Genomic DNA, 27,461 nt, shown 5'->3' with positions numbered 1-27,461 from the left:
CCAATGTATGGGCCAATAGCCCATCACTGCCAAAGTCACCTAACTTAATTGATCTGAGCGCGTTTATTCGTTGAAAGTCGATGGCAAGTCGAAGAAGTCGTACGACTCTCATTTGTTCGAGTTGTAGGCTTTTGGTCGTGTGGGTTAAACAATTTTACGATTAATCACTGACTAATCACGATTAATCGTGCGAACCATGCTACAAAGTTAAAAATCTATTTTAGAAAGATAAGACGATAGACTTTTATATAAAACTTTTTAAAAAAATTATACCTTTAGAAAACGTACGCGTAGAAACTAAGAAAAATCTAGAAAAACATCTAGAGTAAAGAACGAAAAACATCTAGAGTAAAGAATGTAGACAAGGTAGACAAAATAATATGAAAGAAATTGTTATGGGCTACGTTATTTTTCCCTAATTATTCTCGGATTTTTTTCTTGACATTTGTGCATATGTTTACCAAACTTCTAAGTTATATATCATTATTTAACATTCCTAAAATATTTTGTATGCTTTATATCAACTAATTTTATTCTTTATACCGTTAAATAGTTATCATAGAAAATAGATAATGTATATCTAGGAAAGAAGACAATCCATTGGATCTTATTGATTCCAATAAAATTCATATACAACACAGTTTTAGAAGGATTTTTTATCAAAGTTTTAGAAGGATTTTAACATGATCTAACCTCATGGAAAGTTTTCTACGAGTATCTCTCCACAAATACCTATGTTTTACACCTACGTCCTTACCCCATGTTTTTTTTTCTATTCCTTTATTTAATCTGCCTTTTCTCAATCCCGTTCCTCTAATCCTCTATTTACACAATCTTCAAACTAGCCCTCCAACAAATACCCTCTACACGAACCAATAGTAAGGGGAGAGTGATAAAAGACAAATTAAAGTAGCAAACATGCACAAAACTATAGGCGACTACTTATATTTGCTTTTAGTTCTCGCAATCAAGCCAGCATTCACTTGTGCATGAACACATTTGACATCCCAAGGGAGCACATCCACCATACATACACCAACCATAGAGGTTGGTTACCACCATCAATTCGTAACTTCTGTAGCAATGTAAACCAACATGGTTCAAAAGCTGAAACCAAATAGAGCTTGTTGACTGCTGACCTGGAACGGTGGTTTACATTCATGTGATCCACTGAGCATGTTGCTAGTACCAGTAGTTCAATCAAACTAAAATGAGAATAACTTTTGCTTAGTATTTCGGATTTTGGAAGCTTCTGTTTTTTCCAGTTTCCACATATTTGCAGAAACAAGGAGCAGCAATCAAGTGACACAAGTTCAGTATGTGTTGAATAAGCATGAAGATACATTATTTATAATTGAAACAGAAATACATCACCATTTGAAACAAAACGGAAAACACACCAAATGGCAATAGTTAAAGCACCATAGATGTAACACTACATAAAACCAAAGCTACTGCAGAACACCGGGAAGCCTCTGGCATTCAAAGGTTATATGCTGAATAAATGAACTTCTTGGCTTCTCTGCTGGTGAACAAAAACTTTCAATACCATTAGTAATATCCTAGGCAGTAGTTAGTTCTGTTAGCAAAATGCAACAAAATTATGCCTTACATCTCCCCTTGGATAAGCGCCCGTTGTATCAGTAGTATGCTTTCCTTGGATTGTTCTGCAAAAGTGAAACGTTCATTAGGTGAGCAGAGATTAGCCACCCACCCACCATTTAGACAGCTTATGACAGACAATATACCAGTGGGTTTGGCCTATAACGGTAGCCAAGCATCATTCGCTTCTTATATTGCTCATAGATATCATCTTCAGCTGTGACCTCACCAGGTTGGACAGCGCCTACACCAAGATGGTCCTTCTTCACATCTCCAGCCATAATGGGGTCTGCACGGCCACTTCTCTCACTGCCAAGGCCCTCACCTGCACAACAGCAAAAAATTAGCGTCTCAAAATCAAATGTTTGCTATTATTACTTAGGTCTGCATATGCATTTTTAAAATTGTCAACCAACAAAAGGTTACTTGGATTTGACGCGTAAAAGATAACCTTGTGTTAACAGGAAACATTAACAGCAGTTGTGCTATGTTATTTGGGCATAAGAAATTCCCTGATCACAAATTCTTTATCATGGTGTATGTGAACAGAGTTTGCTAGTTGGCAGCAGAATTGTACAGCAACGACGGTTTGCTGGAAAAACACAGGATATGGCAGACAAACAGAGGGAGGAGATGGGCAACAACCAACAAGAGATGAACATAGAATCAAGAATTCAATACCAGAATTTAGATAGGCCTTATAAAATGAAAGTTACAGTCTACCACTACCAGACACCCAATTATTTACTAGTTGGATTTGGATTTTATACTGATTACAAGGAAATCCAAGAGGATCAAAGTAAGATTCTACTGGTTACTACAAAGAGACATAGGAAAGGAATCCAAGAGGATCAAAGTAATATTCTACTGGTTACTACAAAGAGACAGGAATTCATATATTCAAGGACTAACCTTCCCTCCAGCCCATCTTAGACAGAAGTTTGTGCCCGATATTGTCAGCCTGAATCTTAGCCTTCTCTGCAGCTTCTTTGGTAGCTTTTTGTGCAGCAGCATCGTTACAACGTGCCATAAACTTTTCAAGTTCTTCTTGGGGAATGAAATCACCCATGTGATGTCCTTTCTTGGAAGAAGAAGAACCTGCAAAATAAAGAGCAGATTATAAGAGAACAAATATGACCACAACCTTTTAGCACAGTCAGACAATATAACACAAGAAAGGATACATTGAAGAGAAGGAGGTGGTGGCATTTCATCTTTTGATTGTTTTGGTGGCCTCTTCCGTTCTTCATGTGCAGCTTTCTTCATGTAGAATTCCATCAATGCTACTGGGTCTTTGGGAGGCTCGCCTGCCAAAACATGAGCCAACACACTGAACACATCAAAAAAATAAAGATGAAAAAGATCAAACAGATAAAGTTGGCAGACAGAGCAAGACATGACAACTTCTAAGGCAAACTAAAAATACAGATACAGAACACCCAATATAGTTCAGGGCATGAAAAAAGCAGCTCGGTACGGTTCTATTGGTTGCATTTTATACCACAATAGAAAAACATGCCATGCAGCAAAGTTGTAGAAAAAAAAAAGAAATTAGAACTAAAACAATTGAAGCAGCAAACTTGCAGCATTTGGTAACCAGGAGAACCCAGTGTAGAAACATGGGCTAATTGAACCACTTAGGCACATAAGACAATCCAAAACAAGAAGGAAACAACGAATATAATTTACCATAGCCAGATGAGCTTCCCTGGGAAGAACTACCCTCATATGTCCCATACAAAGCTGAAGCAGGTGTTTGATAGTTAGTCTTTGGTTCAAACGAGCTTCTCTGAGGACCACTTGGTGCTCTGGAGCTTGGATTGCTTGAGCTAGCTGAATTTGGCAAGGGCATATAATGTGATTGCTTGCACTGAAACCAAGTTAAACAAAAAACTACAGAACTTTTGTGTCACAAACCATGTTTCGATGCCTGAGCCTCCTTTGACTGAGCAAGTAACTTTTCTTCTTCAGCAAGCCGAGACTCATAGTATTTGTAGTCTGAACAGTTTTTATCAAACAGAAACCTGAAAATCACCAAAGAATTGTATTAACACAATGGTGCAGCTCAATTTACAAGCTCAAAGTTGAAATTCAATTTACATATAAATTTTTTTTGAAACAATTTCTTTTGATAGATAGTGGTAACAATGATCAGAAAAGTTAAATTCACATACTTGAATGGTGTATCTCCAGGATTCCTTTGACGCGTGACATTCTCAAACTGTCTCCCATTTTTGGCAACGAAATTTGCTAATTTGTCGGCGACTTGCTTCACTGTCATATCATTTGGTGGTGATGGGGCTGCATGTCACTTAAATAACTGATTAATATCAAGCTCATGAACAAGGAATGCAAATCACTGCAGTAGCAGTAATGCACATTTCCAACTCTTTCAATCAACATCCTTCCCATCAATGTCGATACAGTTAATCTATAAGCTGCAGTCAGAAGAAAAAACCAAAGACTTCACAAATTTCTGTTGCCAATAGCAGTTCAAGTAATTTCATATGTTGGGAACACATGCTTATTTTTGACAACCTAACAATATATCATATATGCATGAATCACAAATATCATGTCCATAGCTCCTTGGTTCAACAGAAAATTGTCATGATATAAGATATTGAGAGGTTTACAATAGGCAGACCATGTCAGCCATGCAGCTCCATCATAAGAGATAGGTTACATGTTTGCAGTTCAGTAATTTATCAGAAACTCACAACATATAAAATGATTGTATAAAGACCGCATCAAATTCAATGAGCTAATCTAGACCATGGACAGAAACTATAGTGAATAGTGATGAATAACTAATATATTTTGTTGTGCCTTCATAATCACAATACATCTAATGGTCAAATCCAAAGTTCTAATCGGGTTGGAGATGAACAACAATATTACCCACGGTATGCCAACAACATGTAACAGAAGTACTTGGATCTCTGTTACAAGAAAGGAATGCGATCACAGTAACAAATGTGAGCAAATGATTACCAACGACCCTCCACGGGGCAGCCGCAGCAGGAGCATCAGACCTCTGCCGCTTCGCAGGCTCCTGCCTCTCAGCACCACCGGCGTCTTCCTCGTCCTCCTCGTCGTCGGCCGCAAACTTGACCGGCGCAACAGCGACCTTGTTCTTCTTGAGGCTGAAGGCAAGCTTGGCGCCCGACGAGACCGAGCCAGCCTTCCTGACCTCTCCCCCCTTCAGCTCGAGCGGCCTTTTGCTCGCGACAGCCGGCTTAGGGTTAGCGGACATGGGGGTGGAGGTGGAGGTGGAGGTGGACGAGGCCTTCCCCTTGCCCTGCATCTCCTGCTGCATCTGCTTGAATCTCTCCATGAAGGAGCCGTCGTTGGCGAAGAGCGCCGGGTTGATCCCCTTGTCGGCCATGGCGGCTGCGGCTGCGGCTACTACACAAAATCCTTTCAAGCCCCAATTAACACGCCATCGCTACACGACCGATCCCTCCACGGGAGGGACCACGAGAACCCTAGCTAGAAGAAGACGAAGCAGCGATCGGTTCGGCCCGAATCTAGCACCACCGCGAGGTCGCCGGATCGGGCGGGGAAGCGGGAGGGGGAGAGGCGGTTACCTTGTCGGCCGGGAGGGATCGGAGCGGAAACCCTAGAATTTTTTTTCCTCTTTTTTTGCTGCGGCGAGCGCGTGGGGATCGGGAGGAGGAGAGAGAGAATATGACGATGGGATCGTTGGAGGATGCCCACCGATTCCGCGATTCGTGATGGGCCTGCCTGGGTTGCGGGCCGGGCCGGACCGGCCGGACAAGTCGGAAATGGGTTTCAATTGTGGGCGTGATGGACTTCGGCTCGGATGGCCTTGGAATACTTTATTTTATTTTTACGTAAAATTTCGATGGACTTAACTGTACATGTATTGATTGATGATCCGATCCGCCGTGCAACTATCCGATCTCCGCATGACCATATTCTACTGTAAGTATACTACTAGTCGATTAAGTAAATTGAGATCATATATGTTTTAAATATAATTTTCTATTAAACTATTTATGCGAACCATCTTTGACGGGCCGAAAGCAAAATCCATCATAAATAGCACATCTGTGATGGACAATAACTTACGGTCCTGCATGGATGCCGGAAGGCCTCTTCTTCAATTTACTTGCCCCCAAAAGCACTTTAGGCTATTTACTATACCACGTATTCATCGCATGTGATCATTTAAGATGACCACCTGCAGAAAAATACATATCACAAATGGTCTCTTAAAGCGACCAATTACGATGAGTGCTGCTCTCTTGCAGGTGACTAATGTCAAGTGGTCTGCCTGCGATAAGCCATTTTCATAGGCGGGTCTATGCTCCACCAGGCCCAGTAGATCTCAAGCAGTGCGAGGTATGGTTAGCCTAAGATGTTAAGGGTGGTCGCCTAGACTAACGTTTATGTAATGTCTATTATTATAATATTTGTTTTTAAATACAGGGCGACCGCATCAGCTAAAACCATCCCCGAAACAATCCAAGGAATCGGGTTATTCCGGTATATTGATTCTTGAGGTAGGCCTTGGTCGTGTTCGGCAGCATCCACAAGTTAACTTAACCCTCTTATTTTTCGTGCACACGTTTTTCAAACTGCTAAACGGTGTATTTTTTACAAAAGTTTTCTATAGAAAAATTATTTAGAAATCATATTAATTTATTTTATATTTTTAACAATTAATAATTAATTATTTATATACTAATTTATTACTTAGTTTTTCGTACTGAATAAGTTAACTTATTAGAACGCGGCCCTTGTTCCTGGTTCTATGGTCAAGGGATACGAATCAAACTCGGCCCATAGTCGAGAGGGAGTACAAGCGAACTTTTTTCGCACTTGAGCTCGCAGGTGAAGAGAAAATGGAAGAGGAAACGTGGGCCCTCGTCCACTCGTCTCTCTCTCTCTCTGCTCCCGTCGAGCCTTTGGGCGCGAAAATCCCCACCGGCTCCGCCTCGCCGCCGCCGCCGCCGCCGCCGCCAATCCGGCCGGAATGGTAAAACCCGCCCTTCCTGCTCTCCATTCTCTTCCTTTCTCGTCGTCCAGCGGAGCCTTCAATCACGTCTCCGCGCTCGTGGGTTGCCACTGCTTCCCGCGGGCCGAGGGGTTGGGTTAGGGCTCGCCAGCGCGCGCACGTGAGGTTGCGCCACCACTCGCTGCCAGTCTAGGAGTTGTGATGGATTTGCTGGATTGGGCTCAAGATATGCGGGGCGTGTGCTGTTCCTTCTGTTGGCTCGTCGGCGTTTTTTTTTTTAATTTGAAAGAAGGCAAATGGATCGCCTAATTTATTGATGAATGAGGAGTTGTTTTACAGATAATGCTTACAAAGGGATGCCCGAAGGCCTTTGTTTCTCTAGGCTGTATTCTCCTAATGGATTAGACGAAACTCATGTGAAGTTTTGGGTGATCTGGAAATGCTTTGTTTGTGTGACTAGATGGGCACATGGATGGATATATGCATGTTGCAATTACCGGTGTGGTATTCGGTTAGGGGGGGAATCTGGGTTTCTTGACCACGCTTTTGATGCACGTCGGATGTGTGTTGTAATGCTGCCAGGTGGATCTTTACAATGCTGTTGAAATATGATTGAGCCATATTCTGGGTGACTTTATTTTAGTTACAAGTATCATCATTCGAATATGTTTTACCTCATGCCATATTGCCATCCACTGCAAATGTCTAATTGAAGGAATAACTATAAGAAATATAACTTATTTTCAGATGTTTAATGCCTACAATGCCGCATCTTGCAAACTGATAGTTCCATTAAGTTATTTTGGCTAACAAGCACAGCAATTTTCTTTATTAGTATTTGGCAACCACCTTTATTTCTCAATTTGTTAACATCGAACTGTTGTTTCCCATATGATACATAGTCGAAGAAGAGGGGTCTTTCATTGGAGGAGAAGAGGGAGCAGATGCTACAAATATTTTACGACAGTCAAGACTTCTATCTGGTAAGTTCTTGTGCCAAAATTTGGTGATATCTGCCCTAGGATTGCTGCATTAGCTGTTTGCGAGTCATATGCAACAAACTCAAGTATTATGTTGTTTATTCTGCTAATGTGAAGGCATGGTTGGCAGATGTACCAGTAGCTCTTTTTATTCCTTTTTTCTTGCTGCTGCTTTATTATGTGTAGGCAAATAACTGAAACAAATCAGCATACCATAATATTTTAATTAATTTCCAGTTTCTCGCTACTTTGATTTTGGTTTGTAAAGTTGTCATGGCACTGCTGTGTTATATTTTGCAGGAAAATTCATTATCTGTTCCATTTTGTAGAGCTAGTCATCAATTTTCACCAGTAATCCTTGGACATGCAATTCTGCAATTATTTATGCTAGTGCATGCATTATGTACATACACCTTTATATTAATGCCAGCAGGTTGAGGTTCTGATGCATTCATATCTCTGGTACTGTAAGTTTACACGCAGATGCTCATACAGTTCATTATTACGAATTTCTATTGTTTGCTTATGTCAGAGATTGCTATTCTAAGAACTGTAGACTATATTTTCTTGTGACCTAAGTCCCAGTCTATGCTATAACTTTCAGCTTAAAGAGCTCGAGAAATTGGGTCCTAAAAAGGGAGTGATCAGTCAGTCAGTGAAGGATGTTGTGCAAAGCCTGGTGGATGATGATCTTGTCTTGAAAGATAAAATAGGGACCTCAGTAAGTGTGGCTGCTTATCAGCAAATTGTGCATGGACCAAGATTAGTTGAACTGCTTCATCAGTAATGCATCCTTTTCATATAGGGTTTTTCGTCAACATCTCTGTAACTCAAGAAAGGTTTCTTTTTTGTATTCTTCAAGAACTTGTGCACAAGTTTTATGTAATGAAAACTGTACATTCTTTGTGTTTTGCAAAGAAAGGGCCAGTTCCCAGTTAATTCTTTATTTATATATCGTCCTCACCCATGTGCCTTTTGCATTTAGCTCCCAAACTAAATAGTTTTCCTTGCAGGTGTATTTTTGGAGTCTTCCCAGCTGTGCTGGAAATCAGGTATTCTTTTGATAACATTACCGCTCCTTTTAACCATGCATGTGCCATGTTTGAATTTTTTTACATGATAACATGGTAAAATTTCGTACCAAGATTTAGTTTCCCTGACCCTACATCTTTTTTTCTAAGGACAATTGTTAACACATAAAAGTAAGCAAGCTAGAAGACACATTCTGTGCTTTGAATTCTTCATACAGAATCCTGAAGCACGAGATACTGTGTATGTTAGTTTTCTTAGCATATAAGGTGGTGCTGGTTCCTCATGTATTAGTATCAGAAGCTAGCTATAGCTTTTGAACCTTTGCGGAAGAGAGTTATCACCTGCCGTTAATCATTCATATGAGTTCAGAACCTTAATGGTTTGGGAATCAGGATACAGAAAGATATCGGAAAGAAGAGCTTTTTGTTTCATCTCGTTGAGATAGGGGCATGCGAAAGAGGGATCTTTGCCATTTTGTGGATCACTTGGATGAACGCAGCAACTTGTTACATATTTCTTGTTGCAATTTGTGCACATTCATACATTCATTGATCATCACCTGTCATAGTTCAAGCTAATCCATCTATGGATCGGTTTATAGCTTAGGACTACTTACAGCAAACTGGAGTCTGATCTTTCAAGCACCAAAAAGCGCTACAAGGAGCTTGTTGAGCAGAGAGAAAATTTGAAAAGAGGCAGAGAGGACTCTGTGAGTAATTGTGCATTTCTACACATTTATGACAAGCATGCAAATCCAATTTATATGCAATGATCTAGGATGAGAGAGAATCTGCTTTGGAGGAGCTGAAGGCTGTAGAGGAACATCACAAGAAGCTAAAGGTGTATTCACACTGTCTTTTAATTGATTCAGCTTTTGCTGTCTGGGTATCTACAACTCAACAGTTTTGGACTGTTTTTCAGGAAGAACTGGCTGCTTATGCTGATAGTGATCCAGCGGCACTAGAGGCAATGAGTATGAAATACTGCATTCCTTTTTTTAATTTGTATGTAGGCATTTGCATCTTTGTTATCTGTTCAATCATATGAACTTATGAATTACTTTCCATGCAACATCTATTTTTCATCCAAGTTTTGTAGTAACTTAACGTTGCTTAGAATATTCTGAGCACAAAATTGTTCCACAGCTTACCTGCTCCTGTTAAATTGTGACTGCAGATGATGCTATTGAGGTTGCTCATGCGGCAGCTAACAGATGGACAGGTATCGGTGGTCTTGCTAGTCAACTTCCATACAAATTTATGTCTGCAACTTGTCTATCATCAAAATAGGCTAATGGAATTCTAAATGAAACTTCAGACAACATCTTCACTCTGCAACAATGGTGTTCAACTACTTTCCCACAAGCGAAAGAACAACTGGACCACATGTACAGGGAGGTAGGTTCTGTGCTCTTATCCATTCATTTTTTTTTCGTACTTACAATATCATCCATCGGTTCAACAATCCATATTCAAATGATAAAATCTTGTCATGTTATTTTCCAATAAATATCTGGCAGGCTGGTCACTTGCATGAGATGTGTTCCTATATTATTTGGTATTGAATGTTTTTTCAAGTTGTTAAGCGTATGAGCATTCAGATTGTTAAGCGTATGAGCATTCGGAGGCCATGCTGAAGATGTTAAATAAAAAGCTTGCACGTTTGCTGTTTGGACTCTATACTGATCATACTGATAAGCCAAACGCTGTCCATCTGTTTAATTAGTTTTTGGTGCTATCTGCCTTCTCTTAGCTATCATAGCAAACTTGTTATTCTCACTATTTGTGGGATTGGTTATAATATCCACGTGAGTCCAATATTTATACATGTGAATTAAACGAAGCACCATCAATAAGGATATCCTCAAACTTCCTTGACTTGAACTGTCATTAAATTGCAAGGGAGCAAAGCCATTGCCCTGTAGAACATACTTCCATACGCCTGGCTTAAGTGATCATTAATTAAATTTTAGAATTCAATAATAAAGGGATAAATGGAATATGTTATGCAGCAACCTAATCTCGTTCGATGTTAGGACTCAAGTTTGTCATTGTCTTACTTGCGATTATAGAAGCTTGTTCTGTGAGTGATGAACTGATGATCCAATAGTTTTAGCTTTGTCCACATTATAACAACTAAAGTTTCATCCGGTCAAGAAAACAGCTAATGTTTCACATCTGATGTTATCTAGCAGTAAGTGTAAGCTGCTGGTTTTTGTGGGCATCCCCAATGCTTTTCCTTCACACTAGTTGCCTTTGACTGAATGACATGATCTCTCTGTTTGCCTAACAAGACGTTTCCCTTCTCAGAGTTTCCTCTGTTCTGATATACTCTTGTGAAATTTCAGGTGGGGATAACTGAAGACTTTGAATATCTGCAGTAAGGCATAACAGCCTAATTGCTCTGTTACAGGACCATATGTAAGCTAACTCAGTAGATCTAGAACAGTTCACCTGGAATCTGTAGAAGTTTAATTCATCCATGTTAGCAATCTTACAGTAAATGATCCCACTATGCTCCATATTTTCTGCTTCGTAAATAAGGTACCTATTGAATATCAGTAAGAAGGTTCCCTATGATGACAGAACACTAAATGATGAATTTGATAGATGCATTAGATACTGATAAGTCATTGTAAAAAAAAAAGAAGATGCTGATAACTCATTCTAGATGAAGATGCTAGCTAGGAAGAATAGAGTTCCATAGCTGAAAAAATGCAACAGACGGCGATTTTCCTGAACGTCGGAGTAGATGCCCGTCTTTTCTTTGGTTGTCATTTCTCATAATTTACGAAAAAAAAAAGTGAAAAACGCATGCATGACAGTGTGTCACACCTCCTAATTTTCATTCTTAAATTCGTCTGCAGTTAATGTGACTTGTCACATACATTGTCATTAGACTATTCACATCAACTACTTGTATTTTTCTTCTAAAATTATGCTTGACAATGTATGCAGTGCATCCATCCGACAAGACGTTAATCAGGAAGGTTATCAACTTGTTATCTTTAATCCCTTGCATTATTTGCAATGCTTGAAGAATGACACGTAGCTAAGGACATGTCCAGTGTCTCTTCTTGAATATATGCAGCAGATGTTGGGAAATAGAAACAGGCTTTCTCCTAAGATGTGCTTTCACATCAATCAACTCAAAAGTGTCTCAAATTTGGGGTTGTTTATAAAATTTTTTTATAAAAACATCATATCAAATTTTTAACACATATTTAAAGTATTAAACGTAGTCTAATTATAAAATAAATTTTAGATTCTGCCTGGAAATCGCGAGACGAATCTTTTGAGTCTAATTAATCCATCATTAGCATATGTTGGTTACTGTAGTACTTATGGCTAATCATGCACTAATTAGTCTTAAAAAATTCCTCTCGTGATTTCTTACATAACTATGCAATTAGTTTTTTGGTTCATCTATATTTAATGCTTTATTTATATGTCCAAAGATTTGATGTGATGTTTTTTGAAGAAACTTTTTTGAACTAAACAAGGCCTTTGTCTTCTGCGATGGCACCATCTCTTTCCGTCTTGTTTTCAGATTTGATGCAACTTGGTAATTAATTGAGCACGAAGCTTAACTTGCTTATAGATTAATCTGGTGTCAGAAACAGCTAACATCCATATCACGCAATTTTCCTGCAATTGTTTTGAATCACGTCTCCAAGACCGTGTCAGAATGCCATTCCTGAACATTCGCACGTAGGCTTGAAATTTGTTCTGGAAGAACATTCAAGGGTTCAGACCTACTGAAAACAACACGAGCATTATTGAAACATAGAATTCTTTCCTGTTGAGACAAAAAAAAAGTAAATTTTCGACTGGAAAGGTAATTTTGTTGTAGAGGGTTAACCTGTAAATTAAGTTGACATTTTCAGTTCCAAGGAATTGACTATATATGCTTATAGCCTTATATGACTTTGGGTGTTTATGAAATTCATCTATTACACTGAGAATACCGGAAATAGTCCCCACATGTTAGTGATATACTCCCTCCATTCTACGTTTTGGTTTGTCTAAATTGTTTTGGTTTGTCTAAATTTATTCATGGATTGATGTATATATTTCATATGCGTACAGAAATTAAGGCAGGAGCGGAAAGTTAAAATACATATGAAACATATAGAGTATTATTAAGTCTATAGGATAACAATATTTTGGCCAATGTTGTACTATCCAAGCAGTTAAGGTCATACCAAATTTCTCATCCTAGAGCCTTAATTATGAGGCAATATAAACATCTAACACATAATCAACCAACTATTACCCATGTTACTCAGTCCACCTAGGGATGACAATGGGTGATATGGGTAGAGCAAATCTTTGCCTCACTTGATATCTGCTTTTACCCATTGATTGATACCCAATAGATATGTATAACTTCATACCCGTGCCCATGCTCGTTAGGTATGGGTATATCCAGGGGTTATCCAATGGGTTTCACATGATTAATATCTTAGCAGAGAATTAATTAAACAAAGAGTAACAAAATCAATAAATTATAAAATCATCACCAATAGTTTACAAGAACAATATAAATTATAAACAAACTAGCATAATTTTATCAAAGTTAAATATTTGTTAATGAAAAATAGGTATGAGAGATATACCAAAATCAACATTTAGATGAATTTTAGGTTGGGCATGGGTTACTCACAGATAAAATATAAAATCGTCCACTTGTTAATGTTAAATAAATGTTATCATTATCATTATTATATTAGTAGCAGCAGCAACGAATGTTAACATTTCAATTTGCAAATGTGTTTGAACTAATCTTCATAACGAGTAAAGACAAGCTTTGTTAGCTAGTTATTTTTATTACCTGAACTCTACCATAGATAAGGTCCAAAGTTTTCCATAGAACATTGGTCCTGGCTACAAAATAAAGGCATCAATGAAAAGGATTAGAAAGCACTATAGTCACTATCTCGGAAGAATATATGACACACCTTTTCATCTTTAATCAATATAGCAAGTTTCTTCTGATGGGGAAATGGGGGAGAGTGAAATGCAAAAGCTGGGAGAACATATAACCATGGGGACCAGGGAGTGATTGGAAAGGAGATATGGGCTTGTATGTCATGAGAGAAGGAAAAAAAAGAATTTTATGAAACTTGCATGAGATCGATAATGTATAGATGGAAAGTAAAGAAATAAAAACTCATTACGAAATTGTAAACGTATAACGTATATTTTTGTGACAAAGTTAATTATAGGTTTTTTTAGCATCCTTAAAAATATCTCGAAGTACCATATTTTTTATTATAAAAAATTAGTACCTTAATATACCATGTACCTTAAGGTACTATAATTTTGTACTAAATTTTTTGGTACCCAAGGTACTTCGTCTAAAGGATGATAAAAAACCCTAATTATGGATATTCATGAACCTACTTTATATGATCAAAATTTCTGAATGTTAGTAGGTTCATGAAAAATGCAACATTGAGACTGCTGTATAGGAGCAAGATAGAAAAGAGAGCATGCCTTTGAGTCTAAGTTTCTTTGGGTGAAGGGATTTTAGACCTGGATATTGACCAGAATGGTGAGAGATGTGATGCACTGAATGTGTGTATTTCACATAACAAATTCTGATCCCGGTCTAAGGTAAACCTTGTCAGGCATGACTTTTGACCTGTTATATTATGGCTCCTGTCTATGCAGATATGCTATGCTTTTCCTACCAAAAACCCTCCAATACTACGTGATCTTTGTTTATCAAAAAACTTATCATCTTTAATTTTAGATTTGTCCTTGGTCAGAGAAATGCCAGATGCACTCTAATTATGTGCTTTGCTTGGCCAAGGTGGTGAGGGTCTGTTATGGGCAATGTTTCATTGGGGTTTGCCGGGAAGATAGTCGGGTGGCGTCGGCTTAGATGGGATGAGCGGAAAATATAGGCTGGGGAGAACTTGACTAATTTAGATTCATTGCTTGAATGCTAATAGAATATATATATATATATATATATATATATATATATATATATATATATATATATATATATATATATATATATGGGTCACTTTATATGTAGGGAGGGTTGACATGATATCTAATAAACTAATCTATAGTATTATTCAAACCAATCTAATATGTTATAAATAATTTACTAACAGACCTCAACGTTTTCCTATCTAGATAATGGCTTAAGTTTACTTGATTTATTCCATATTTTTCATTCGTAAATTACTGCATTAGCCTCACCCACGCCCATAACATGGCCACTGTCAATCAAAGGGTACATCATATTACCTAGATTAGGATGAAAAAAATAGCAATATACAATATGCACAATTAGAATAATATCATTAACTATCTATGCTTAAATCTATGGATGGGCCAAATATAGGTTTCTTGGATAACAGTAATATTTTTACCAATGAATGTTCTTTGATTTAATGTGTGGCATAACAATGATGGTTTTTTAAGATAATGGAAAAACTATAGTGATGCCCCAATAGACAAATTATAGATATAAAAGGTTCTAAAAGTGATACTTCCTCCGTACTTTTTCTATTTGACGTCATTGACTTTTGCGTTTATATTTGACCATTCGTCTTATTATAAAATATATAATAATTTTGTTATGATTTGGTTTATTACTAAATGAACTTCAAGCATGACTTATAATTTTGTGTATTTAAGCAAATAATTTGGATAAAATAAATGGTTAAATGTAGATCCAAAAGTCAACGACATCAAATAGAAAAGAACGGAGGGAGTGATTAGTCCTATTATTTTTTCCTAACAATCAATTCAATCAGTTTGATTACCATTACTATAACAACTTGGGCAATCAGACCATAGAAAAATATTGAATATTGAGAAATCCTATAATACGTTGTGTATTATACCAATCCTTATGGGGTGTGTATATAGCGTATCTAAGAGATATAGACTTTGAGTACAAGGCAAATATTCCATCGTATCTCCCTAAAATTCTATCAGTATCTCTAGAGTTTCTATTAGACTATGTTATCTCTAACTGCAGATATTTTATCTCTAACATTCACTCCTCAGTCGTAACGGAAGCTAAGCGAACAATTGTAATTGGATTTGAAATCTTATGTTTCCACAATCTTCTCTTCTTTGTTCCGCCATCATCAACCGCATCTATTCTATCCCGCGGTCATAGAAGAACTGTCAAGAACGATAGCGATGACACAGATGCTTTCACTGGAGCTATTGATGATGATTTGTTGTAGACATCTGTTGAGGTAACCGATCATGTAGTAGTAGCCATGGCCATAGTAGTCATGGTACTTGATGTAGTTGCGGTCATAACTCGTAGATGAGATGACTTGTAGATGTTAGAGGATACTATTGAATGTGTCTTTACATATGTTAGAGGATTCTCTTGGGTCATCTTGCAAATGTTAGAGAACGCTGTTGACGTCCAGTCACTAATTTTTGGTTGAACTCTACATGCCATGAATGAGATCATCACCGTAGTGAGGATGGATTGATGCATACTTTCCCATCGTAGATGATGTGGTCAACATCGTCATTGATAAAACGTCTTGTAGATATCCCTATTAGAGGACGTGAGATGTTACCATGTTGATAAAGACCATTGAACTCGTAGGGTTGTCGTAGATAATCATGTTTATGACATGGAAAGGACAAGAGGTAGTAGATGCAATCGCAGAAGTTCGGTGAAGATGTGGGCTCCAATGCGTCTCCTTGATGTTGTAGATCAAAGTTGTCGGTGGAGCTTGATGATGCATGTGTTGCTAAATATTGGCTAGAAATATAATCTAATTTATAGATGATTTAGGATGGCTAAAAGAAATTGATCTAATAGTAATCTATCGATAATCTATTGTAGCTAATCGATGCGACGTCCTAAGGAGTTTTATAGAGAAATCGTCTCCCCGGGACGACATGAACGGGACCTATAGCAACCAAAGGTCCAATGATGTTGGTCTATGGTTCTAATACTATGTGAAAAATATATTGACTATGGAGAAATCGTATAGTACATTGTGTATTGCACTGATCCTCGTGAGTGTGTATATAGCGTACAAACAGATATATACTTGGAGTACAAAGCAAATATTATATCGTATCTTTATGATTCAATCTTTACCTTTAGAGTTTCTATTGAACTCTGTTATATCTAATTGCAGATATTTTATCTCTAACATAGACAAAGGTTTCATTAGAGAATTAAGGAGGCAGACAACAGGGCAATCTTAACAATTGAACCTAATAAGCAGGGATGGATGTTCTTTGTCAAACATCCTCCCACTGCAAGGTCACTGCTGGTCTTTTCCCAACGTCTGTTAAACATTAATTGAGCTATGATGAAAAACTTTCCTCAATAGTTCATTAGGTTGAATGAAAAGGACCACACACTGCAACGGCACCTCAATAAAACAAGAAGCTTTATTGATATAACTTAATTACATAAAGGTGATACAGTTAAAGGGGAACTGGATATATTTGAGATTCTACAGGTTTTCTTTCCCTTTAGAGCAATTAATCATCCATCAAAGTAAACCAAAACATCTTGCATTATCAGATGATTTTTGCTACTAGCAAGTATCAGAAACACTAGTATCCAAATCAATGATCCTAGCTCCTGGGGAACTCAATTCTAACTGGCAAAGAAGTAAAAGAAGTAAGGGATAAAAAGAAAGAAAGAAAGAAAGAAATAAAAAGTTCAAATCAAGTTCCCACTAGTCCCTACTTCTATTCTTTCTCTAAACCCTAATTAAGAAGCTATGTACACCTTACAAAGTTGCAAGTTACACATCTAAAGAGAGATAAGCCTTACTCTCACATTACACCTCTCTCTTCCAGTGTGCTCCCATCTCAATATTGCACTGCATCTAATTAATTAGCTACCTAATTCTTAATTAATTAATCAGAGGTCAAATTTTTTTTGCAAGCTAGCACTGTTTGCTGTTCCTCCTCCTCCTCCTTTTCTTCTTCTTCTCCCCAGACACACTAGCTTGGTTCTACATTGCCGGCCCTCCTTCCTCCTGCCTCGGCCTTGCGACCCACAGAGTGCTGAGTGCACGGAGGCGGTGGAAGTAGTCGGAGATTGCGACGAAGCACCGAGCGGCTTGCCGGACGGTCAGCATGTGCTGCAGCTTGTGCAGGGTCTGCTGCCTCAGCCCATCTGCCTGAGGGTACGTACAAACAAGAGACAAATTGCATGCACACAAAAATGTGAGTACTTGCTTGACAAAATAATGATATATGTTTTGGGGAACAACAACTCAGGTTCACTTCACTACAAGCTGATCGATGGATGGTGTTGAGATGAAAGTAATGTTTCAACCAAAGGAAGAGAAAGGGGAGAAGAAGCAGTTGCACCTGCTCTCAATAATCAATATATACAGGGAACTTATGGACTGCTAATTATTAATTAGTAATTAACTACTATATGGATGTTTAGTTTTTGAAAGTAGGATTACCAGTACTAACAATCATGGGAGAAAATACAGTTCGATTTTGAGAAGGGTGCTCCCAGAAAGAAGATGTTTAATTTGCTTACCAAATTAATAAAAAAAGATGGATTAGATGAGATTTTTCATTTGAATTCAAGATCAGTATAGTTCTACTCTCTGTTAAGATATAAACATTTTTTGCTATGTATTTGGATACAACATAGCAAGAAATAATTACATTTTGGAATAGGGGAGTAGTATATATCACATAAAGTGTTATGAGAAGGGTCTAGCTATACAAATACTTGGTCTCACATGATTATTTTCCTAGCAGGCTGGATATTATTTTTAGTTTGTAGTCCCTCCTTTTCTTTAATAGATCAATATATGACGTTGGTTATTTATGATATATATGAAATAGGAGAGAGAGAGAGAGAATATCTTTAGGTTGAAGTAAATTAAATAGTTAATTGTATCTCGCCAAACAAAAGTAATTAACAGTTTTTAATGGTTAAATTGTTCTCAATATTTGACATTAGAAATTTTAATTTAGTTTACATAATCATCTGTATGTATATTTTTTAGATAGTGGAAAAGTGTATATATGCTTATAACTTACTCTTATTTCTTAAAAAAGCATAATTATGTTTTGTTATACTAAGTTATTTCGAATCTTTATTCACGAAAGAAGACCATTATTCAATTTGTGTCCGGCCCGTTGACATTCTTAAATTAATTATCTGTGTTATATGTGTAACGAACAATCATACACACATATAAACTATTCTATCTCCTCTAATAATTAAATGTTGCCCCCAGAATACAATTAATACAAATACATGTTAATTTGACAGATCGAAGATATTTCTGTGGTGTTTGGTTTGTGTGTACACGAATATAGGACATAGAAATATATATACGGTGTGCATGGATATGATGTTTTTGACTTGACGGCTGCGATGTAGTATATTGGAGGTGAATTGACTATTTGTATACACACTCAACAACCATATATATGATGACGAAATGATGACTTTGTGATGATATATAGAGACGGCGAAACAGTCTGTTCATCTAATTGGATCGTACAAAAAACGTTCTCTTGTTATTAATTGATCTATGAAATGCAACTGATCTACAACCACCCCATAGTACATAGACACAAGACTACAAGAACACATTTTTTAACCAAATGTGTGTTTATGACACTAGTTAATTAGTGCACTCCATCTGTCCCAAAATACTGCTAGTTTTGTTACGTTCTATATTAGAACTAAACCGAGAATTAGATGAAGAAAAGTAGTATTTTATAACAAATTTTGAATAGGAGACTGGGACCGAGCGACTACCTGTATGCAATTAAAGAAACAACTACTCTCTTCTCGTTTTAGGCTATAAGATATTTTGGTTATTCTTTTGTATATGCTCAATTTAATTAGTTTACATATAAATATAGAAAAATCAAAAACATCTTATGATCTAAAACGGAGAGAGATAATAATTATATATATACCTGCCTGACGATGTCCTCCATGGCGGAGATCTTGTTGATGGCGAGGGACATGTGGCCCATGAAGCCGCCGGCGCCGGCGACGTCGGGGGCGGCGACGGTGTCGGAGAGCGAGTGGTGGAGGCTGTCCATGGCGTGGCTGAGGGCGTCCTCCGTCCCCTTCACCGATTGCTGAAGCTCGTAGATGCTCATCAGCTGACCCTCCGACACCGGCTCCACCTGCTTAAGCATTACCTGCATATATATGCTTAACTGATTAATCCCCATGCCAACAATTTTTAATTAATTGCACTTCAATTAATCCACCTCAAATTAACTATTTCCACACATGAACTTCAGATTTTAACTAATTAACACGAAGAGTATGCAATCAATCTAGGAAAAAAACTAGTAATAAGAGAATTATTAATGAATGTACACTGAAAACGCAAAATATTACGTTACTTGTCACAGCAAAAAAAAGGATGAAAAATGGCCCTGGCTAAATATTGTCAATTAATTTTAGGAATAAATTGAAAGATAAATGGGTATCTTTTTTTTTTCATTATGGCATATAGCTATCTCGTTGTTTACCAGAAATTTGGTGCACTTACTATGTAAAAAATTTTCCACACACTATATAGATAAGTTTAAGAGAGAAGTGTTTGTGGGAAACAGTATTTAATCGGTGATTTGTACATTCCATCTGAAATGTGTACCAAAGAAGTTCAAAACATAAATGTGAAGAAAAGTCCACATGAAAAGACACATAATTTTTGTGGATGTTTTATTTACAAGGGAATATTGTTGCAGGTGATCTTTTCACATCAAATTATGAGCATATCAAGGAGATGTCTTCTAGAAGGTCAAAGCAATTGATTAGTACACAGAATATCAGTAGTAGAGATAAAAAGAGGAACCCAGGCCCTCCCAATCACCCAAAATATGCGAGTTAATTTACACCCCTTTCATTTCATTTAGTATTAATTTACGGAAAAATCACTACTGCAAAATGCATCCAAACTGGTTTTCTGGAGTGGTTTTTAATTATATATACCTACCACATAATTTGGAAATATCTCAAACATCATTTGGAAATATCTCAAACAATTTTGTTTTCATAAATCATTACACATGGCAGCCCCATGCACCATGTAGGATGCCACCTCACCCAAATTAAACCAGCCTCAAAACCATGCGCTGTAGAGTTTCTAAACAGTTGCTGCTTATGGGTGTAACAAATTAAATTAAACCGATCATGAATATAGGGCCCAAAAACACATTTTTAAAAACCAAAATGCATATAATTAAAGATTAATAGGAGAATTTTAAGGAACTCATCGTAACACATTAGAACTTAACTAATTAAAGACATACATGATGAATATATTGGATTACTTCTACACAACTAAAAATTCTGCTATCTAGACTCCATTATATTTATCTCTAATACAATGTCATATATACATTCATGAGATTCATATATATCCCTTCTAGAAGACCAAGATAATGACTATTATTGGCTAGAATTGGAAGAAGGGCCAAAAGCCCAGGGATCATATTATTTGGAAACCATCCCCATCACATACTAACCTCTCCCACACCTGTTTCTGTCCAATTACCTACTCCCCAATCAGCACCTTCTGTCCCAGAAACTATTGCATCACATGGATCCAAATATAACTATTCCCATCCATATAGTACTTGGACCTCCTACCACATCAGCCAACCTTTTCAAATCTCTATCCATTATGGAATCAATTTAAGGGATCTGTCTAATTGTTTGATCTAGTAGATTGGGGAAAGAAGTTGTTTTGGGCAAGCATTCAAACTTTTCTAAACTTGTAGTTGGTAGAGACTACAACAGCAAGCCAAGACAAGCAAATTAGGGGGCATTGAAAGTTCATTCAGATGGAAAGGAGTTGGAATTAAGTTACTTAATCTGACACTTGGCATTAGTTTTACTAAGACACTTAACCTACCATATATAGATAAAGATTTGCAATTAAATATGCATGGATCCCTTAGAGGAGACCTAATCGTAAGGCCTCTATTATTAAAGGGAGAGTCGTCCATGGATATATTAGAACTTTTTGCTGATTAATTAACTAGAAAAACTAGATTATACAGAAAAACTTCGTCAAAACAATATTTTTTTTAAAAAAACATAATACGAAAATGGAAAGTGACCCCAGAGCTGAACACGTATTTAGTAACTTTTGACTTTACACCTTTGACCGATATGTTCGTCGAGTACGTACGTAGAAGGAACAGTATATATATATATAATACGCTAAGATTTCAGATAATTAAAATTGAAGGGATAATTAATATCAATGTATCCACGGCCTGGTTTGCTTGCATACATAGGCTACATGGATAGGATTAGTTGAGTTGTTGAATGAGTAAAGAATGTTTGTGGTTGTTTAAGTTTTGATTAAACAATGACTAGCAAGCATGAAAGCTAGAAGCTTATTGGCCTCGTATAACTTGAAAGGTCGACTACTTTTTCGTGCAAAAGTAGCATGTTTTTTCATGGATAGATAATGTGAGGAGAGCAACCATATGTATCATAATTTCCATGCATGCATGCATGCAGGTATATATACGGTGCAACTACGGTTTACTAGTCGATACACCTTTCTTTATTCTACCATATAATTCCACAAAAATATAAGAATGAAGAATCTAAAAGCAGATATGTGAAAACTCAAGAAATGTTTGTCTCGTGAGGAAAACAAATGCTTGTGAACTTGATTTTAGACTGGAGAGCAAAATATATATGAACCGTTAACATATATATCATGGTATATTTGGGAATATATAACAGAACTTATTCAGAAAGTTGAATTATTCCTTTTTAAATAAAATTGCTGAGTTATTAATAGCAACACAAACATAACCAAAGTCTCATCCTACTCTATCTATTTACAAGTCTACATGCTTAATAAATTACTATCTCTGTTTCATAATATAAAACTTTATATCATTGTCTATCGTATTGATACTAATGAATACAGATATTATATAAACAATATATGTTAATTAGTAGATGGATTCAGGCATAACCAAAACGTCTTACTCTACGAAAATGATGAAGTACGTACTATCGGTCCAGCATTAATTAATTAATTAATGTTTTCTTGGAACGCATATACGTACCTTGATAGCCTCAGAGGGTCTAAATCCACCCAACCAAAGGAAGCAGCGTTCAGCGGGGCTGGCCCAGACTCCACACAAGAGATGGAAGATGTCAGCCCTAGCAATGGCGCCCTTGAGGCTCAGCAGCTCGTCGTGCTGCGCCATGGCGCCACTGACGAACACCTGCAGCTGGCTCTCCGCCATCTGCTCGTTCAGCGCCGCCCTAAGCTGGAATATCAGCTTGCTGTGCTCTTCTACCCATCTCCCATACTCCATGTCAAACAATGAAGCTGCTCATCACATCATCATATCATATACATTTATATGAACCGCTTTTCTATTATTATCATCTACTTAATTTTGCCAAGAAGAAAAAACAATAATACCACTGTGTGTACGTTAATTGTTGGTAAAACACTGTTTAAATTAATTAGAGGTATATTATATTCTTAATTGTTTTAACAAAATTGAGTAAATAATGAAAAAAAAGAGAGAGATTATATATATTCGAGTGCCTCATTACCAGCTGAAGGGCCAGAAGGAAGGACCTGGTGCTGATCTCCAGTACCCAACAGAGCACCCTGAACATTGTAGTAGTTAATTATCTGTCAGGACTTGCATATGTATATAGTTGACAAGAAATATTTTTTCCCAGAAGAAACTAAAGAAGTTCCCAACGAACTAATGCTGGGAGAATTAACTATTATATTAACAATTAGACATTGTCAAGCCTTAATACCTGTACTCTTGCCGCATGAACTTGTTGCTCAAGTTGGCTTAGCCTAATCCTACTTGACTCCAACTGTTGAATGTAAGCCTGAAAAATAAGCAGAACAGTGAATATACTCATCAATACGAATGGTATATATAAATGTGCATTCAATTTGAACAGACCTTTATATATTGAGTTTTACTCTCATCCTTCCTTTTATACCTCAAGGTAGGTATAAAATCGTTTATCACCATTGGATCTAGCTATAAGTAGGATGTGCATTGTTGGATCTAACGATAAGAAATGATTTGGTATCGTGAGGTACCGGTACCTCGAGGTACAAAAGAAATGATGGAAGTAAAACTCTTATATATTAATTTGTGTGCGTGTATCCTTAAACTTAAACTAATGTATGATAGATCGAGCTAATTGATTGAATAATACAACCTTATTTCGCGAGTATTGATTTAATTAATATAGTGGGTACACAAGAACATCATGTGAATTGGAAGATATCAAGATAAGACTCATGTTTGAAATAGCCAACAGCATAATAATTCACACCTGAAAACATGAGAAGGAATTGGAAATGTATATATGAAAAGCGATACTATTCTTGAATTGGTTGGCCAGTCAAATTCAGAATAAAGCTAGTAAAAATAATTCTATCATCCAGCACATAAGTCCCAAAGGAAGAGCCAAAAACAGCTACATCACAAATATTGGTTCATTTAATCCACCAGACATCGAGACACTCCATGTAGCAAACAAAATAAAGTTGATAACAAAATAACAAATACGTATGGAACACTTGCGTGAACAACATATATATCATCTATATTAACATTATTATTAAGAAATTTTCTTGTACTTTTCCCAAAGTATTGTATTCTTCTGCAAACATATATGATATCCACGAAACACACACTCACATACACATGCATGAATGAGAGATTCCTTTCTAGTTTCAATTAATAGGCTGTTGAGTTTCTTGGTTGACCCACTCACCTTCTTCCTAAGCCTACTTTTCCTGGCTGCCTCTCTATTCTGTGCAAGCCTCCTCAGTGTCTGCAGCATGTGCATACACACACACAAGTTATCAGGCTCAAAAAAAAGTCATAAAATATGTAGGTTATAGCCTGCAGACAGTGACTGTTCAACCTCCTAATTATATATAATTTACTTTCTTATACACTTTATGTGCTGTTGAAGTCCTGCAGATAAAATAAAAAATGTAGCAAGGATGGGTGCATGGATAGATGGATGACTCAACTCACCTTAGGGTCTAGTATCCTCCTTCCTTCTATCTCTGGATCACTAGATGTTGCACCCTTCCCACTGCTGGTTCCTTCCTTCTGCAAGCCACATTTTTTTGGCTACTTGAGAAGTCAGAGAGAGAAAAAGATACTCTCTAGTAGTGAAAACTCGAGAGAGAGAGAGAGAGAGAGAGAGATGAATACCTTAATGAGGCTAGTCTTGTTATCCTTGGCAGAGTTAGGCAAGGGCAAATTAGGGCTAGAAGGATTAGTAGGAGCACTACTGGTAATCTTTTGACCACCCTGCTGATCAGGACTCTTGTTGGGAGAAGGCAGAACCTGCAGCTGGTTGCCATTAGGAAGCATGGCCATGGCTACCCCAGCACTCTGCATATATATGTACTTGCACAATCAGAAATTCAGAAGACACAAGACAGTAACAGTATACTATACTACACTCATGCATGGTGAGATCCAAGAAATCTGCAACTGCATCTGCATGCATGCACACACAGGCAGGCTTGTACGTACGTACCTTTGCTTCATGAACTGGGTCGGCCACATGCATGGGCTGGGAAGGGAAGATGTTCAGAGTTTCTGCAGATGAAAGCTTGCAATTAGCAACACCAGACAGTTTGTATATATGCAAGTATTCAGAGACTACTTTTAAGAAGCTTCTGGAAAGCAGTTCAGTCTTTGGTACTCTCAATTGGTTGAGTAAAACACTGCTTATTAATTACATGTGTACAAAATCAATCTCTCTCTCTCTCTCTCGAAATCTAGATGTCTGTCAGATATGCCCGGTGAGAGAAAGGACACAATAGGCAGGGAGTACTGGTATGGCAACAGTTCTGGGGGGATGCTTCTGGGGCTATGATTCAGTAGAGTGCATGAGAAGCTGCAAAATGGAAAGGAATGGGGGAGTAATGGAAAGAAGGAATATTTATAGCTTCTTTTAGATCAAGTTCTTGCAGAGAGAGGGGGTCATCGTCAGAGAGTCTGTTACATGTCACACTCTTCACACAGGAAGAAATACCAAATCCCAAGAAAAAGAGAGAGAGAAGAAAAACACGGTATCAGAACAAAACACATGAATCAGAAAAAGATTCAGACAGTATATACACACATACATATCCATCAAAAAAGGGGAACAAAACATTATGATGGTGTGTACAAAATGGAGAAAATTAAAGAATTACTCACATACATATGCATATCATCATCAGTGTATTTCGAAAGGGGAAAAGCTAGCTAGGGAAAGATGAGGTTTTCGCGGTAACCTACGTCGCTGTTCTTGGATGGATTGCTGATCATGACTGTCTAGGTAGAGAAAAAGAGAAGCTTGATCGAAATCCGCCATGTCGTAGCTGCTCGATTCCTTGCTCCTAGAAAGGAAATTGGAAGGTGAAATAAGCAAGAAACAGTAGAGATATATATAAGTTTTACATATATATACATTAGAAAGCAAGTATGAGGAGTACAACTTTTTGTTTAATGGAGCAGATAGAAGAGTCGGTATATGAAGACCATTAAAAACCTTCTCTGATCTAGCTACTTGTTGAAAGATACAAAGAAAAGAAGTATATCTTAGTATTTGGTAATTTGTTGTCTAGTTTCTCTCCTTATCTCAGCCCCTAGCTAAACAATTTCCATGATCCCTAACTAACCAATAAACTATCTTATACGGTGATCCATGATGGGGCTTGTGCGTGTCTTTCTCTAATTCTCCCCATATGTCCATGGTTGAGTTCAAGAAAACAATTTAAAATCCAAATTAACTTGACAAGCTGCAAGCTACTAATGGGAAAAAAAACCAACTCTTTCAGAAGAAGAATGATTCAGTCTCCTTTAACTGCAGCACCAGAGGAACGAAATCAGCAAGATGCTCCAAATTCAAAATTCCAATTCCTTTAAAGCAGGCAACCAAAAGGTTTAATTTGGTGAGACACAAAACCACAAATCAGCTCAAAATTGCCAAACTCTTAATCCACAGGAGTAGAAGAACCAAGAAACAGACAGGATGCATGCAAACACCATCAGAGAGCTCTAGCTGCAAGGAGAAGAAATCCTGAAAGATTTCATGCATGGCTATGTCAGCAACAGCCAAGAACATCGATCTTGTCTGAATTACATGGAGGAAGAGGCGATCATGGCCGCCGGTGAGGCGGCCCGGAAGCCGAGGGGGAGCTCAGAAGGGAGGAGGTGGTGATGATGGTGGTGGTGGTGCTGCTGCCGATCTTCTTCCTGATCTCCGGAGCCCACCATGAAGCCCTTTTGTGAAGGCCCTGACCATCCTCCTGCTGCACCACACCTCTATCTATCTGTATCTATCTATCGATCTATCTATCTTTCTTTCTAGCTGCTGCTACTCTCTCTCTATCTCAATTTCTCTCTCTCTTGTTGCATGGCTGCTCACACTATGCACATCTCTCCTGCTTGCAAAAGATTACAAATTCAGACATTAATGGCAAAACTGACTTCTGTTTGCACCCTTGTTTTTATACCTGTAGCAAAAGGGCCATATGCTATAAAGAAGGGGCAGCTGAAGCTTTTGGTTTGGATGCCACCTAAAATCTCCTCCCCTCACCTTTTGACCAAGAACTTGAAAGGAGACTTTTAAGAGAGAGAGAGAGAGAGGTGTGAAAAATACCCAAGGCCAGTAGTCTATGTGTCATTTGGAAGCTTGTGAGGAGGTGAGCTTGCTCACCTGGTCATATCTCTTACTACGGAAGTGGGCCCACAATGTCAGCGGCTACGATCCTATGAACTTGGGGAGAGGCCATTTTGTTGCTTAGCAGTGTACAATGTTTCACCAGGGCTATGTTCGGCCCGGCCCCCTGCATCTTTCAAACT

The 27,461-nt window shown here is 37.6% G+C and overlaps 3 protein-coding genes across 11 annotated transcripts; 1 reads left to right on the top strand and 2 right to left on the bottom strand.

The window, feature by feature from the left end:
* Nucleotides 1-1,206: 1,206 nt before the first annotated feature.
* On the bottom strand, nucleotides 1,207-5,280 carry LOC102722795 (SURP and G-patch domain-containing protein 1-like protein). 5 transcript variants are annotated; one of them, XM_006660433.3, is made up of 10 exons: nucleotides 5,193-5,280; nucleotides 4,597-5,010; nucleotides 3,777-3,903; nucleotides 3,520-3,626; nucleotides 3,292-3,435; nucleotides 2,787-2,909; nucleotides 2,515-2,700; nucleotides 1,749-1,927; nucleotides 1,613-1,667; nucleotides 1,207-1,525 (listed from the first exon to the last, which is right to left on the bottom strand). In XM_006660433.3, the coding sequence occupies exons 2-9, from the start codon at nucleotides 4,988-4,990 to the stop codon at nucleotides 1,641-1,643; spliced, it is 1,287 nt and encodes a 428-aa protein (XP_006660496.2). In that variant the 5' UTR covers nucleotides 4,991-5,010; nucleotides 5,193-5,280; the 3' UTR covers nucleotides 1,207-1,525; nucleotides 1,613-1,640. The 5 variants fall into 5 exon arrangements, with proteins under 5 accessions (XP_006660496.2, XP_015696743.1, XP_040383398.1 ...); XM_015841257.2 differs by having other exon boundaries at nucleotides 4,597-5,022; nucleotides 5,193-5,254; XM_040527464.1 differs by having other exon boundaries at nucleotides 4,597-5,007; nucleotides 5,193-5,245.
* A 1,218-nt stretch (nucleotides 5,281-6,498) lies between these two features.
* Nucleotides 6,499-11,749, top strand: LOC102719795 (meiotic nuclear division protein 1 homolog). 2 transcript variants are annotated; one of them, XM_015841082.2, is made up of 11 exons: nucleotides 6,499-6,607; nucleotides 7,489-7,569; nucleotides 8,171-8,287; nucleotides 8,580-8,618; nucleotides 9,200-9,307; nucleotides 9,376-9,438; nucleotides 9,520-9,571; nucleotides 9,775-9,819; nucleotides 9,916-9,995; nucleotides 10,946-11,018; nucleotides 11,556-11,749. In XM_015841082.2, exons 1-10 carry the CDS (start codon nucleotides 6,605-6,607, stop codon nucleotides 10,979-10,981), a joined length of 624 nt encoding a protein of 207 aa, XP_015696568.1. In that variant the 5' UTR covers nucleotides 6,499-6,604; the 3' UTR covers nucleotides 10,982-11,018; nucleotides 11,556-11,749. The 2 variants fall into 2 exon arrangements, with proteins under 2 accessions (XP_015696568.1, XP_015696567.1); XM_015841081.2 differs by lacking the exon at nucleotides 11,556-11,749 and having other exon boundaries at nucleotides 6,500-6,607; nucleotides 10,946-11,191.
* Nucleotides 11,750-17,318: 5,569 nt separating this feature from the next.
* Nucleotides 17,319-27,224, bottom strand: LOC102722519 (transcription factor TGAL7). 4 transcript variants are annotated; one of them, XM_040527672.1, is made up of 11 exons: nucleotides 26,740-27,224; nucleotides 25,893-25,993; nucleotides 25,144-25,205; nucleotides 24,813-24,995; nucleotides 24,630-24,728; nucleotides 24,361-24,420; nucleotides 23,380-23,457; nucleotides 23,164-23,221; nucleotides 22,662-22,930; nucleotides 19,524-19,754; nucleotides 17,319-17,743 (listed from the first exon to the last, which is right to left on the bottom strand). In XM_040527672.1, exons 1-11 carry the CDS (start codon nucleotides 26,871-26,873, stop codon nucleotides 17,576-17,578), a joined length of 1,443 nt encoding a protein of 480 aa, XP_040383606.1. In that variant the 5' UTR covers nucleotides 26,874-27,224; the 3' UTR covers nucleotides 17,319-17,575. The 4 variants fall into 4 exon arrangements, with proteins under 4 accessions (XP_040383606.1, XP_015696803.2, XP_040383608.1 ...); XM_015841317.2 differs by having other exon boundaries at nucleotides 24,630-24,707; XM_040527674.1 differs by lacking the exon at nucleotides 25,893-25,993 and having other exon boundaries at nucleotides 27,113-27,223.
* Between the last annotated feature and the right edge of the window lie 237 nt (nucleotides 27,225-27,461).

The sequence above is a fragment of the Oryza brachyantha genome, chromosome 9 (assembly GCF_000231095.2).
Source record: "Oryza brachyantha chromosome 9, ObraRS2, whole genome shotgun sequence".
In the NCBI taxonomy this organism is placed as follows: domain Eukaryota; kingdom Viridiplantae; phylum Streptophyta; class Magnoliopsida; order Poales; family Poaceae; genus Oryza; species Oryza brachyantha.
Note: the sequence above shows the minus strand (reverse complement) of the source record. Positions and strands in the feature narration are given on the sequence as shown.